At 38.6% G+C, this 16,220-nt stretch overlaps 1 protein-coding gene across 3 annotated transcripts in view; it reads left to right on the forward strand.

The window, feature by feature from the left end:
* Positions 1–16,220, forward strand: part of LOC144664684 (stimulated by retinoic acid gene 6 protein-like) — a 29,478-nt gene that overhangs the window by 407 nt on the left and 12,851 nt on the right. For 2 of the 3 annotated variants that reach the window (XM_078525878.1, XM_078525880.1), the window contains exons 2-8: positions 6,370–6,427; positions 8,344–8,429; positions 10,193–10,335; positions 10,755–10,875; positions 11,757–11,805; positions 13,796–13,936; positions 15,648–15,730. In XM_078525878.1, coding sequence (XP_078382004.1) covers positions 6,370–6,427; positions 8,344–8,429; positions 10,193–10,335; positions 10,755–10,875; positions 11,757–11,805; positions 13,796–13,936; positions 15,648–15,730 — 681 coding nt within the window. Of the gene's footprint in view, positions 1–6,369; positions 6,428–8,343; positions 8,430–10,192; positions 10,336–10,754; positions 10,876–11,756; positions 11,806–13,795; positions 13,941–15,647; positions 15,731–16,220 lie in introns of all 3 variants that reach the window. The other variant, XM_078525879.1, reaches the window with a different exon arrangement.

The following is a 16,220-nucleotide window of genomic DNA, read 5'->3' on the forward strand; positions in this document are numbered from 1 at the left end:
CATCAACTAATTAGCATGACTTCAGGCTTGCATGGGTTTGAATTGATTTGTTTGCTTATCATTTATTCCTAAAATTGATCAAGCTAAACTTACGGTTTTGCGGTTCATTTTGCGAACTAATGTGATTCTTCCAAGCCAAGGATTACCGTTTTCACGAGACAGAACTTCAAAGTTGGAAGCTTGTACTTTTTTTTTTCAAAGGAGATCGGTTTTACGCAATGAATAATTAAAAACTGTACAGATTAATTAAATGAAGCAAAACTTGTTTATTTCTGATTAGTCATGAGTTTCGCCAAACAAGCTGATTATCTTGATTTCCTTCGTGAGAGCTCCCAGTGGTCAATACTGCAGTCTGGCCCAATCTGTGTACTTTCTTGCTTTTACGGATTGAAAAATGTAATTACAGTATTTCTATCGTCATGATCTGTATCAGCATCCGAGACAATCACTTAATTAATATATGCAGTTTTCCGAGAAATGTGGAAACAACTGCCTATGCCCTCCCCAGAGCGAGTAACTTCTATCACGGCACACTAATTGGGATTGCAATGCTTTTTTTTTCGTTAGCCGTTTCTATGTCAGAGTCTTCAACTTTTTTCCGCAAGGTCCGCCTAGAGTCTCGGATATGCTTGCTCTCTGGCCGAGGATCTTGGTTCCAATTAAGCGTCCCTTTTTTCCGTTGCCGTTTTAAACTCATGGATGCTGGCAGAACACACAAAGAAGCGGTGGTCAGGTTCACCTTTTCTTTTCGCTTTTCTCATCTTTTATTCCTCCATTGACGCCATGTTGGTTTTGTAACCACGTTTAGGGCTTTCCACAAGTTGCTCGAAGTTTCCTAAAAAGTTGCTCCAAAAATTCAAATATATGCTAACTTCCCTTTGAAGGTAAGATTGCTAAACATTTTTATGCAATTTTACTTCAACAGAAACAACTTAATAACACGTTAAGGCCAAAACTTTGTTGAATTACAAGGATTTCTTTCACTAAGAACAATCGTGAAGATACCGATGAAGTCATGTCTAATGACGAGTTTTTTATGCTGAATGATCCGAACGGTTGAAGCATCCTCTGAACTTCCTCGGAAATCTTCGGCTAATTTCGTTTATCCTCGGAATAGTTCGATAAATGCTCGGAAACGTTCATATGGTCTAACACCCGGACAATCTTCGGACTGGAAATTGTCAAAAAGCTGCTTGAAAGGAAAAAAGTTGTTCGAAAGATGAAAATGTGCCAAAAAGTTGTTGAGCAACTTGTGGAAAGCCCTTACCACATTTTGTTCTTTCCAGCTAGCCTCCACGGCAATGACGCTTTGGAATCGGGCCCCCTATTCCAGTAGATTGCCCCTGAATTCGACCAACCTACCCAAAATTACTAGAAAACGCATCCGACGGTAAACGAAGGAAAAAAGGGGACGCCTATAGAAACAACAAAAAAAGTTAAGGAGACCAGACTATAGTTCGAAGACCGAAATCTCCAATGAAAGCTAGTCCAAGAAGTATGTTTTTTTTATGTTTATATTTTTTCGGCTTCATTCCAGAGGTGGTACTCAATTCTTCGATATCGACTGTTTTACTCCTTTTGAAAATATTTCTATTCTGTACACGAGTCGAAAACTTAAACTTAGGGGTCAACCATTTTACTTTTGAGGGGAGGGGGGGGGGGGGGGGGGGGGGGGTTGGGTGATTTGGTGTGGGCGTTGGATTTTTTTTTTTTAAACCCAAAGTACATGTGAGAATGTTTTTTCTTGCACACGTGCGCTTGCAGGATTTTTTTTCAAACTGAATGAAAAGTAAAACCGTCCGAAATTATTAAGCATCTGAAATTTTAAGCATCCGAAATATCTCTACCTTGATTTGATAAAAGGTGTCTTCCGAATTTTGACACAACACTATAGTTCTGAGCCATATTTCGGCAGAGAGCGTTGAATGAGGGCTAGTTTTAGCTCGAGGTGAACGTTGATTACTCTAATTTATGTCTTTTCGAACCAAGAAGACTGCATTTACGGCATTTTGTTCAAATTATGAATTCTCAATTTAATTAATTGTTTACAACATGAAATAGCATCAACTGAAAACCAACTTAAAAAGTGCAAGAGCGAGAGCTTAACTGAAGCTTTCTAAATCCATGCATGGTCTAAAATGAACTATCAACTGGCGTTTTACATCGACGTTCGCTTCATTTTCAAGGAATTGGGGAATAAAATAACTAAACAATTCATGACACAGCGAGACAATTCGATATGTTTCATATCAGTTCACGGCCGAAAAACCACGCATATCGAATTGCTTCTCGCTGACAAATCACAAAACACGCTGATCGCTAACTGAGCCAAACGGCAAAATAATCATCAAATGAAGAGAATTCTACTCACATAAGGGTTTCAAGTGATTTCTTGGTCTCCAGCCAAGGAAGAGTTCAAGCCCAATATCGCCATGACCGCCTTCAAATCAGCCCTAAAGTCTAGTTCTGAGTCCTAGTTGATGTGGCTGAAGACCTTTGCTGTCTAAAGGAAGCACAACGTTACTTGTACCAAGCAAAACGTACCGAGTCAAGAGTTCAACCTGTTAAAGCTTTGTTCTAAGGTACAATAACAGCCGACGCAAAACTTGCAAATCGTTAGACTTCCACCTTCATAGGACTTAATGATGTCCTCCGGCAAACTTCCTTTAGACAGCAGAATGGAAAGCTATAGATCACAACTGTTCTACTAGTTAGCGCGCGCAACTAGAATTCAAATGATAGAGAGGGGTTGGAGTTAGAGACTGGACTAGACTAACCACAAGTAAATCTAGGGGGAGGGGTGGGGGGGGGGGGGGGGGGGGGGGGAGAGGGAGAGACAGGGAGGAAGAAAAAAAAGTAAGATTGAAATCACTACATTAGACAGGGCAACATTTCATTGCAAGAAAGCCGAACAATTCTCCGTATCCTCAAAAAAAAAAAAAAAAATGAAACCCTATACATTCCTTAACAGCCCGATAGCCACCTTTTTACAAATCAAGTTAGATCTACAGTACAGTATAACTGTTTTCAGTACACAAATAAACCCGACTTGACAAGGAAGGGTTTTGGGATGGCGGAAATAGTGGAAGCTGTTAATGAGAACCTAGAACCATATGATCATTTTGAAGATCTTGTAGCAGATCATTAAGCCACTTTGAAAATACGTAACGGCTTGATAGTATTTGTGTTATTTTCGCGTCGATGTATCTGTAAAACCTTCATCATCATTACTCATCGCGCCAGTAGGCGCATAAGGCCGTGTAAAACTTTGAGGGTGCAGTAAAACTATCATTTTTACAGATATTGTTTAACTCTAATTCAAACGTAAATTTACTTTAGCCATGTTTCACCAAAGTGTCCGAAAAAGTTTTGTCCGAAATTTGTTCGAATTGAGACAAAAAACGGTCCGAAATTAAACGTCCGAAATTTTTTGTACCATTGTAGGCTATTTCGTAGTCTTGGAGCAAAATCACAAATTGTCTACAGTTGAAATATTTTTTGTTAATAGAATAAAGAGCTTACACTTTACATATTTGTATCAAATAGACATTTATAATAAAGTTTATTTCATGTTCCAGCATCTACATGTATCCTTCCATCCTCGATTTAGACTGAATTCAAAACATTGTTCTTCAAGTCACAACGCCAGGCGTGATCTTGAATTTGAGAAAAAAATGTACCAAGATCGGTAACCACAGGCAAAAAAGCCAACTGAGGGGGACACATTATTGTGCTATGAATCCCTCATACCTAAGTCCAGATGCTAAAAACTTTTAACAGTTTAATTGCTAATATCGAAAGTTGAATGTATTAACCGGGGAACATCTTACCAGAAATTTTTTCCAGCCCACTGCACACGCATGATTTTTTTTTTGGACCACTGTCCTGTACAGGAATTTTTTTCTTGCATGCATGCGCTGGCAGGATATTTTTTTCCAAAATCACCAATCCCCCCCCCCCCCCTCAAAAGTAAAATGGTTGGCCCCTTATAGAACTACTCTCGCACGCTTTTACAGCGCGACGCGCCTTACCGTGGCCACCCAACAAACTTTTTTACAAGTTTGCTCTCGTAATATTAATATTTGATTGACGAACACGTCTCCTTGCAAAGTTGAATACGATCAAATAGATACTTTTACATCGTTTTTATCAACAAAACGCAGTGAAAACGTAAAATTTTCCAAGATGACAGTTGTAAAAAAGTTTGTTTGGTGGCCACGGTAAGGCGCGTCGCACTGTAATCGCAAAGAAAACGGCCAGGAAAAAACGGCATAAAAGCAAGCTTAAACGACGCAAAAATATTTATGCTTCATTTTATTACGAATACACAGCCGTAAAAGCACTATTTAGGAATTACGGGAAGAAATTTGAATATTCATATGGGCATGCTGTGACCTCACAGACATAGGATGGTAAGCCTGTAACTAAACCAACCGGGAAAACAAGTAAATATATATCCTTTTTTCTATTTATGGATACATTTTAGACATTTTACGCTGCAACGTTTTCTTGATAAAGCGAGTTACAATAAAGTTGGCGAAACGAACGTCGAATTTATCGGCTTTGAATTGTCCTCAAGACCACTCCTTTAGACAAGCTCAAGTACACGATGTGATGTGCACAGTACCGGTACAGTGGACGGTTTTTTTTTTGTTTTCGCGAAAGTTGTCTTCCTCTTTGTCAACAAACTTGAAAATGCAAGGCTGATTAAACAGCTAAAACTGATGTTTTATAATTTGGCCCAATATTTCGGCTGGTCAAGACCAACCATCTCGCATATCTTTAGAGCATATAATGCTAAGTGGGTATGAAACGTAATTCCAAAACCCAGTACCTGATGACAGTTTCAGTACATATAAAGGACGAAGGATAACCCGAATACGTTTATTGTGTCCAAAAATGCAGACCACAAATAAAGATCTTAATAAATAAACTGTAATATTTCGGTACAAGCTATACCATCATCAGACTAAAAAAGTAACATAGCTAGATCTTAAATATTGTGGGTGACAGTAAACTTTTTGTTTTCCTCTCCCCACCTCCCCTCTCCTGAATCTGCTCATGGTGCAGTAGGATATACCGTAGAATTCCGGTTATAAGCCCTGGGCGTATACATCTTCGTAAGAGTTTTTGAGTGGGCTTATAAGCGGAGGGGCATATATTCGGGAGGGCTTATAAGCGAAGGGGCTTATATTCGGGAGGGCTTATAAGCGGAAGGAAAAAAAACGTTTCGAAAAGAGCCTCAGGAGTGTTGATCGAAATACGCTTTTAAGTTAAAACGCACAAAAAAGTAACATTTAGCCCTGTTCAGTACTGTCATCCGGTAGAGGGGGGCTTATATCCGGGGGGGCTTATAACCGGATGTATTTTTGTTTCCAAGTTGATGGGCCTATAACCGGGGGGGCTTATAAGCGGGGGGGCTTATAACCGGAATTTTACGGTATATCAAGTCAGCTAATTGCTGTCGTAGGATAACAGGAAAGGACAGTAGTTATAAAGCTTCTGAGATGTTGATTCCAAATTTGGGTATAGCGATACATTACTATTGCGAAATGTGTTTTAATCAGAAATTGTGCTTAAAGGAATTGTGTCACGAATTTTAACGAAACTAAGGCATGGGAAATGGCCATCAAAATTGGTGAAATATAAAAATAACCACCTGAAACAGTGAAAGAACATTTCAATAGCACAGCAAATGCAAAAGAAGGTAAGGATGGCTAAAAATGAAGATGATTGAGACGGATTGTGATATGGTGTTATGAAATACTCACGTCTGTTAGGCTGAACAGGTTTCAATATGCAATACTTGTAAAGCCTTTTTCTTATGTAAAAGCTAATTAACAGATCTATTTATTTTTTTTAGCACTAAAGTTGATATTATAGAATTGTAGTTATTTATTATTGTATTAAGGTGTAGTTGGGTGTCCCCAATTAGCATTGTATGCCAGCGATCCAACACTGTAACTTTAAACTACAACGCCCGGGAGACAAATTTGGTTGTAATGAAGCTATGGTTTTGTCATTTAGATCCATAGAAGTAATTCCTTTCCAAACATAAAAGTTTTATAGCGAGTATTTGTCAAAACTTAATGAAATAACCTAGCCTCAGCCGTGACACAGCCCCTTAAAGTCAAACTTACAACATGTCAACAATTGAGTTGGCGGACACGGCGATAACATAAAGTTTAGATCTAGACAAGCAGCTGATTCAGCTTCAGCTGAAGAATTATCTTGCCTGAGAATTTTGCGTTTTATTCTTGTATGGCAACCTGGCAAAATATTAAGAAGATTGTTCAATGCAGGCCTTTTTGTGAGAAAAGAGATGTTCCAAGGATGTAAAATGACATGTGCTGTTTCTTTTTATTGCAGCTGTATTAGGGCTTTTAAACAGCAAGCAGTGTTTGACCGCGGATGCCTCGCACCTGCAGTAAGTATTACTGCGGATGAAGCGTTTAAGCCTGCGAGAGAGGACCGAATGGTGATCTAAGTATTCACTGAATTTTCATATATTGGCCTAGAGGAAATATACAAGTTTGGTATTTTTGCACGTGACGTATTTGTTTTCAGCAGGTCTTTTCGTTCTTGCAGCTTAACTTACACTGACACATGGCATTAAGTTTTGAAAATTCTTCTGTAATTCTCCATTCCTGAAGAGAAAGAAAACGTAGAAAGTCATGGTTGCCATCAGGTCGTTATATTCAAATCGCAATGAGGCTTTCTTCTTCCCATACAACCTTTCGGTCTTGTCGCCTTTACCTCTGATCTGACAACGTTGATTGAGATAGAGAGCTAAAATCAATAAACTTTTTGTGACAACAAAGTGGAATTAGTATATACTCAAACAGTGGATAGCGCTTTTGGCGGGCGCTGATTGGCTACTCAAACTCCGGATATCCTTTGTTATTATTCAACAGATGCGCGCGCTGCCCATATATGGTCAAAATGTTAACGTTATCTGTTATCCGTACATAACAGATATCCTGCGATATACGTAGGTAGCGAAGATTCGTCCGAAATCTTGTAAAGCGCTGCATAATTGCAGTTTTTCTGTCTGCAAAAATTGTTTTGTTGACAATTCGTTGAATAATAAAACAATTATCCTGCTCAATCTTGCGGAATATCGTATTTCGCAGGATAATTGTTAACTATCCACCTTTGGGCAAATCGCGCGCGAAAACTGTACTCGTTGACAGGAATAAACTAGTCAAAAATCATCTTTTTGGGCTTAATTATCTCACTTTTTTAGTATATACTAAAACAATAATTCACCTCAGTGTCGGTGGCTAGTGGTGGATATTTACCATTTATATATCTACCACTAGCCACCTTCACTTCGGTGAATAGTTGTTAACTATGATGCCATATGATTGAGTAATGTGTACGCAAAACAAATGCGACAGACCGTTGAATAGCCATGGAGAATCGTGTGACGTCAGAAGTGGGACATTTGCTATGAGTCGTAGCCTGCAATCTCGCAGGGCTGGAACCGCGGGCGAAAATCCCTTTGTGTTCGCAGATTAGATCTTTACGCAAAATATTTGAGTTCCTTCAAGCCCTAACCTCGCCAGCGAAAGAATTGCAGGCATTCATAAATTAACACTTGCTTTAAAAGTCTTTGATTACCTTATAACAGAAAATTAACGCTTCATGAAATGACGCCAAATTCACGTTAATTTAATTCGCGTTAATTTTTGTTAACGTTAATTTCCGCGCCGTTAATTAAGTAGAGCGTTAATTTCTATGACCTTAATTTCCATTATTTTGGCCCAAATTTCTCAATACAGTACAACGTTCTTGACTCCTAGGAAAAAGCAATATTTCACAAGGGTGAAAATCTTCCGGCATCATTAAAACTATGAGGGAGGAACGCTCGAAGAGGTCAGATTCCTTCCCTTAACCCCTAGATTTGGGGAAAGTATCACGCACATTGTCCCCGTTTAAGATTATGCACCTAATCTTGAAACAGACTTGTTCCTGTTTTCTTTGTGTACGTCGAGTAAATTTCCATCACTTTGGAATTTTGCCCCCTCTTTCGCGTAAATTTTCTTTACTGGGAAGTAATTTTTCCTTCAATTTGCTTTTAAGTCGCGTAAATCAGTCAAATACCTTAATTAACACAAGCGTTAATGTTCTATTAATAATAAGGGACATTACGTCTTGTCGAACACTTTGAGAGGCTTGATTGGTATTGCGCTCCTAACGTGATGCACTTTCAAGTCATCCGGAACAAAGACAAGGCTGTGAAAAGTCTATAACTTTGGGCTGACTTTCAATCGTCATTAGTTTGCCAAATTATGTTTGATTTCTTTATGTACTAATTGTCATTTTTTTCCATATTTGCAGTTGGTGATTATGCTGGTTCTTGCATCTTTAAAACGGCGCACCAAATTTAAACTGGAGTGGTTTGATGGACGTCCTGGTCTACTGATGTAAGCTTCAGATGTTTGATGTGCTGTATAGCACGTACCCTAAACTCTGTTGTAGTTTCAATAAGGTTTAACTCTTTCACTGCTTCAGTCGACTTTTGTCGACATTTGAGGGAGCAGTCAATGAACCATTTGTGACGTCATCAATTTGAAAGTCAGCAGATTTTGCATCCTCGGAGACCCAGGGGCAGTTAGTCGGGGCGACGGGCAGCTTATCGGGACGACGGGATTTTCGGGCGAAAGTTTACAAGAGCGTAACAGCCCTGTTACGCTCTTGTAAACTTTCGCCCGAAAATCCCGTCGTCCCGATAAGCTGCCCGTCGCCCCGACTAACTGCCCCTGGGTCTCCGAGGATGCAGATTTTGGTGACAAGCATCTGATAAAGCTAGGTTTGACCTTTTCACAGAACTATTCATTTTGCGTATCAGTTGCATCCTGACAGAGCTAATCGAAAGAAAGTCAATGACTTTTTTGTGCAAAATCGGTGCTTAAACAGCCCAAAACACCTGTAATAGATCGAGGTCCTCTTTTCAGGGTTTACCGATGTTTTAATCAAAACTTTTTTGGTCTAAAGGAAGGACGGATACAGTAGAAAGGAGTGGAAATAACAAAGCCGAGAAAAACGAAAAGAAAAGGAGCAAGAAAAAAAAAATGGAAACGATTTCGCAAAAAAAGTCCAAATTTTGGCTTATGCGCATGCGCCAAAGTACAATTTTGTACATTTTTTCATGGAATCTTCATCAAAATCTTGCTGCATTGTGGAAAAGTGCTTTTTAAGCAAAGTTAAGGGAAATTCGGGATCGTAGCACCAAAGATTCAGTTTAACGGTAAAAAACCCTGTTTTTTGAGAAATTTCGCACTGAAAGGGTTAAGGCTTCATTAAGTAATTTTTGGTGATACAAAAAGCTACCTATACTGTTGAAGTACAAATGGATGCGTTTACTACAGTAAAAAGCACAACAACAGCAGCACTAAAGAGGCAATAACATGAGGCAAAGCAAACAGGTGCAAGGATTTTCGTGAGTGATACGGATTTGGAAAATTTAGGCTAATATTTTTAACATGCGTCGTTCCGTAAAAAGAATGGAAACAGTGAAAGGCATAAGATTGAGCAAGGTAAGAAATAGAGGAATGAACGAGTTTCAAATAAAGTTGCGGTGCATGGACTCAATAAATAGAACAAACGCAACCATGCCAGATGAGTTTGATTAACTTTAATAACCATCATCATCATCATCATCATGACAACGACGACGATAATGATGATGACGATGATCGCATATTAATGCGGGATAACTTTTCAATACAATAACACTGTCTAGATAAAGTATATAAGCTTTGGCTTTTTAAGCAGTGTGTCATCCTGCACCGTCTTTGATCTGCTATTTGGGAAGAGCTTTTCTTCAGTGTCAGAAAATCATCAAAATGAGTCTAAAGATATATTATACTGGAAATAACAGAATTCATAAAGATCGAAATATAACCCGAAAAACTCCAATTTTGTGTGGAGCTGCAGGCTTTTATGGTTGCCATGGAAACTTTAAGTCACGTGAGAAAAGCACCATACGAAGTCTGGTTTATTACTGCTTGAATACTCTCAAAGTAAGTACATGATCATGAATGTTTTGTCCCTCGGTCCATGCAAATAGAATTAGGAAGAAAACTCAGCCAAAGCAGGTTTTTATGCGAGAATTGATTAAGAGGAAAAACAAGAAAGAGAGAAAACTGTTAATATCAAACTACAAAAAGAACCATTTCTTCCGCAGACCAGTTGACTTTCTTGCTGGCCAAAGTAACAGATGGACTATTGCTGCGACGTTTGGAGCTACTGCTAGTACAATGATTTCCTTAATAGGCACGGGCAAGAGCGGCAATAACTTAATTATCTCTGAGTCCCCCTGGGTTAAGAGTAAGTAAACCCTTAAGTTTTGCTTTAAAACCATTACAATTAGAATTTTTGTGTGGAAAATTGTTGTTTTTTTTCTTTTTCAACCGCATTCATTTTCTTTATTTTCATTGATATGTTTTTGTAATTTAAGGTAGATATACAAAATGTATAAGAACCATTTTAACTTATACAGTAGCTTAAACCATTTTAGTCTGTTGCCGAAAATCACTGGTTCTTATATGTAGATTTTGACGTTTAAAACGCAATCATAGTTACGTTGCCTTGTTACACCTTGCTTGTGTACTATAAGTGCCTTCAATTCAACACTGAATGCACTGAATTATGTATAAGGGACACCTTTACCGTTCGCCAGTGTAGTCATTTTCAGTACCAATAATGATGTCAGTTTTGTCGTTACTAACAGTAAACTCTTTGTTTAGTTGTCGATATACTTTTGGTTGTCCTTGTGTACGGAATACTCTACTACCCATTTTTTGTCTGCCTTACAACTGAATACAAGACGGTTGGATCACTGTTCGGCTTTCTCTATGGTGCACTAAGGTACGTGTAGATAGGAAATAGAAATTTTGTGTTAGCGGTTAAAGGGGCACTGTCACGAGCTTCACTTCAAAAATGCAAGAGCCTAAAGACATATGGAAACATACAAAAAGTGGTCCAGTTTTGTTTAAAATTACTACGCCAGTGTACTGAAGCTATAAACTATTGATATTACTGTGATGCCATCAGGAACTTTAGATTTCAACAAAAAAAAAGTAAGCCAGGCGGATTTTTTTCAAGTTTTGCGCTTGTAGCCTGGAAAACAGCTAAAAATAATAATTGCTCCATTCTTCCTTTAACAACAATTTGCTTTTTAACTTCATCTTGTACTTTAGGTGCATTTTATGTACGAGCAAGTCAGACCACCTCGCCAATTAAGCACTTTTTACCGAAAAGCAGAAAAATCCCCGTGACAGTGTCCCTTTAACAATTGGATTATTCGCTCTCGATTTCTATGACACCTCATAAATATTGAGAACGAATAATGTAATTACTAAAGTTCGCTCAATTGAACTATTTCCAATAATTTGGCTGATAGCATACGAGAAGCTCAACCAATCAGATTGTCGCATTTCCACTAGTATACTAGTAAAATTGTGCCAAAGTTAAATATTAGTATAGTAAATTAGCAGTATACTGTTCTCACGAAGACTTGAGAGACCGAATGGACCTCTTGGAACAGTGATATTTTAGAATCATATAGGAAAAAAGCTCAAAAACATTTCGTACTTTCTGGACTGAGTTCAGATTTTTGTGGAATCGAGACAATCGTTGCTTATGCCTGTTATGCCTTATTCCATTTCTTATGCCGATTATTTGTTACAACAAAGTTGTTATTATTCTGTTTTTATAATTGTCTACGGTGTATCATTTTCTTCTTCCAGGCTGTCTTTTCAACTTGCGACACAGATACGATGCTGCATTGTTGTTAAAGTGAGGACCATTTTAATACTTTTTTTTCAAAATTATGGTGCCCAATTATCACTTTTTAAATGTTTGATTGTGTATTCTGTTATAATGAGAAATCATGATTTTCCCTTAAATACTAAAACGTCTAAAATCCTTTAGTGCAATGGAGAATTTTCAATTCTCCTTGAACTGAAGAAGTCAATAACAGAGTTAGGGAGCTTGAAGTGTCGTTTACCTCCGGGCTTATTTTGTCATGACAAACTGCAGGCGGAGGGGGCCACCTATAGCTAGAAACTATCGGGGAATCGGTAGTAGATCGAGTGGAAGAGTCCTCTTTACATGAATTCCACTGACGTTCAGAAGATATTTGGCAGTTTGAATATATGGAATTTGATGGGATCATCATTATCATTTGGAATTGGATGGGACACTAATGACATCCCATTGCCCCGAAGAAATATATATCCATATTCTTATACCATATATCGGAATGGCCTGTCAAGTGCAACGTAGAGAGAATATTACAGGGAGATTTAATGTCTGTACGTGGTCTGAGTTGAGGGTTTATTACTTTCTGTTGGTTATCGACTGGCTGATGAAAGAGACAATTCAAGGCAAGAAGAACGGTATCCAACAGACTTTGATTTTGCAGATGATCTGCAGATGATCGTGATTTTGCAGATGATCTGAAGCTTCTCTTACACAGCCTTCAGCAAATTCAAGACAACTGAGCTACCTTCAATTAGAATGGCAGCTAAGAGGGATCTTCATGTGAACGAGTACAAAACGAAGTCGATGAGAGTAAATTCAAACAACGGTAAAAACTTAGAGTTAGTTAAGAAGGAGAAGTGAATGAAGTAACATCATTTGTTCACTTAGAAAGCATTGTGAAAAACACTGGGGGATGAGAGTATAACATAAGAGCAAGAAGTGGAAAAGCCAGGAATGCTTTTACCACATTAAAAAAGCCGTGTAGACTAGGGAAGTTAAAAAACACACACGCAAAAAAGAGATACAAATGATAAAAATTGTCAACACCAAAGTCAAGGCAGTTCTTCTTCAAGGCCGGTAACCTGGGGAAGAACATTAACAACAGACAAAGTGATTCAATCCTTTATCAACAAATCCTTGAGGGGGAAGATCCTTAGAACATCGTGGCCAAGCTGAGCGAGCAGCAAAAAGCTGTGAGTCAGGACAGGGCAGCTTCCACTCCGTATTAAAAAAGTGAAAGTCGACCTGGATTGGGCACGCGCGTCAGGCACTAAGGCGCCACGCAACACCTGGCGCTGAAGTGTAGAAGCTGAGATGAAAAAAAAAGTCCATAGCCGGTTGACACAACCTGGTCAAGCATCCGCAGGGTAGAGTAAGATGGAGAGGAATGGTGGGTGGCCTGTGCTTCTCTAAGAGGTAGACAGGCGCAAGTGTGTAGCTGATGTTTCTTCTCAAGGGCTGTTGTTGTTTTGCTACTAGTCGAAGTTCAGTGCTCAGTCGAGTTACCTGCGAAGATATCGCGAGCGCAGCAATAGTGAACCTACCCGCAAAGGAGAAAAAATTATATTAGAAAGAAATATTAGGGGGAGCAGGGATGGCGCAGTTGTGAGAGCACTCGTCCCGGGTTCGAAATCACGCTAGGTGCTTATGTGGGTTTAGTTTCTTTTTGGTTTTTGTCCTTGGTGTTTCTTCTCCGGGTTCTCCGGTTTTCTCTCTTGAGAACCAAAATTTCGAAATTCCATTCGATTTGGATAGAGGATTTGCAAAAGCAGCCACTCAAGCTAATGGAGTTTCCCCAGTAGACTTTTTCAAAGCCCGCTTCCGTCGTCGCTCATTTATCGCGACTTAAGCTTGTGTCGCTCAAAAGAGTCGACTTGTGGCAAGTCTACTTTCTCTGTAAATAGAGTAATTTATTTATTGCGTACTTTAACGAAGTCTGAGTTTGTTGCTGGTACGCCTTTAAAACCATTTCTGACGTGGTAGTACAAATCCCGCGAAGAGCGTTTTCCCTTCTGTCTTTCAGGGATCTGATGTCGGTCAGCTTTATATGATTGTACAAAACTTGCCCACCAATATCTGCCTTATCTTTATCGTGACAAGGTTTGCTGTTCTTGCATTTCTGCGATTGCGTCAAAAATTGTTCCAATCTTCAACAGAGTCAACTGTAAGTAGATGGTCTGATAGATTGAAAAATAAATTATAAAAATCTTCGGAAATCTTCGGGAAATCGCCCAAAACGTAGTTATCAGTAGGTTTATAAAATTAACATTATAATACCTGGTTGCTTGGAGATATGAAATTTCCTTTCTCGTGTTCAATTCGATAAAGTGAGCGCAGCGAACGAGTGAGATATCGAGTTGAACACTTGAAGATTAATTTCATATCTCCGCGCAACCATGTATTATCCTCCATATATGTGGAGCTCCGCTTTGAAGCTTGGCTAGATCTATATATTATATACATTTTTTGTATAATTTCCAGAGGTGAATTCAATTCTGATTGTTCGAGAAGCTCGAATTATGACGATATATTCATCGCGCTAGGCGGTGAATATAGCATCTGAAGGTTTGGCTAGTAAGCCATGCCACCTTTGCCATCCAGGCTAGTGAACATGGCTGCATTTGCTGAATGAAAATTTCCCTCTTTTAAAAGAAATCCCGTCAAGTCCAGGATATTTATCAATTGAGAATTTTTCAAGTAACCTAAAAGGCTTTTGGATCGAAAATATTTTCAAGAGATGGTTTTCAAGGCGTTAGAATTGATCGTTAACATGGTGGCTTTGGAGATCGCACGCGGCCATTAGAAACTCAGTCAGATCGACTGACAAAACATTATTTAGTTCTCTTCCCACCTGAGCTAGTCATTTCGAGAGGATTCACACAATTGCTCAGAAGTCACCAACGATTAAACAAATGTACCACATATCTTTCTAATTCGTAGTGTTAGTTTTGTTCCGTTTTATTGCTTAAATTAAACTTAAGTGTAAATTACGATTTCAATCGATGAATAGGCCATTTCCAATATATTAAAATTATAACTTGGCTTCGAGGCTTGGGGGAATAAAACAAAAGATAACACATCGAGGTTCAGGGATGAATTAATCATTTCTTTTGTTTTATTCCCCCAAGCCTCGGAGCCAAGTTAGAATATTAATATATCGGAAATGGCCTATTAAACTGGTTTACACGTATGCAAGCGAGCACTTGTGTTTGTTTTTTTTCGTGTTTTTTTTTGTCATTTTGCAGTTCTTTTAAGAAAATTATACTAAAACAATTATTCGCCTCAGGCTCAGTGATTATTGTTAAATAATCCCCTCGACTCCGTCTCCGGGATAATTCAACAATAATCACTTCGCCTTCGGCGAATAATTGTTAAATATGCATTTACATAAGCGATTCACCTTATAACGTATGACGAACTAACAAATTCAATGATGGAAATTCGATTTCATCCTTCGTTTCAAAAATGTAGTGTAACTCGAGAGTCAAAATGAGGGTCCTAGCTATCGCATGCATGCAATACATTTTAATGCATTTCTCAGCTGTCCTTTGCACACAACGATGTAAAGTTACTTAATTTCTAAGGATTTTTAAACGACATATTTAAGTTATATATTGTGCTAATGTGAGGCTTATTGGGTGATAAAGCTTTTCTTCAAGGAAAGGCATTATTTTCGCGTTGTGGGTGGGGTGGAATGTCGGAGGATCCAACCGAATATCATTGGATACTAGTTACTGGCTATGAGCTGTCGCATCTCTGCTTAGTTGACAGACTGGAGTTACATGATCTGGTAGCATTCAGAGAAAAAGGAAAATGCAGAGAATGACTTTTAAGTGATTTCTAATACTTGTATTTGCATTTTCCCTTCTATTCAGGGAGGTGACTCCTGTTCCAGCCCTTTGGTCAAGGAGTCAGATATTATTCATGTTAAGTGGACATTAGGCCAAGGACCGCCTTTGTAAGATATTTTGTTGTATGATAATGATTATAATGTATGGAGAGGACGGCACGATGCCACCTTGTAACACAATGACTAGGTCTTACTATTTCTTTGACTTTTACTGCAATCGATGTGTTAATGTTTAATGTTAGTGTCAATGTTTAATGTTTAGCTGTTTAAAATTAAAGAACTATTTGAAAATTATAAAGTGCACGAATTTCATGAGAGGATTATAAAATGCGGGTAAAATTAAAGATCCATGACTAAAGAGCTAAAATCTAGTTGTGATTGGTTAACTGTGAACGGCAACATGACTTGATGACGTCATATCTCTTGGAAATTATGTCGTGATTACTGGACCACAATTCTTTGCGTATAAGAGGCTGATTGTAGTAATATAGAAGACCAGCAATTGGCCAAAATGAAACAAAGGTCCAACGTTATGAGAGCAAGTTAACACCTTTCATAAGGTTAGGAAAAAATGGGGGGGTGGGGGGGGGGGGGGAAT

Source organism: Oculina patagonica, chromosome 9 (genome assembly GCF_052425735.1).
Source record: "Oculina patagonica isolate OP01 chromosome 9, crgOcupat, whole genome shotgun sequence".
NCBI classification, from domain to species: Eukaryota; Metazoa; Cnidaria; class Anthozoa; order Scleractinia; family Oculinidae; genus Oculina; species Oculina patagonica.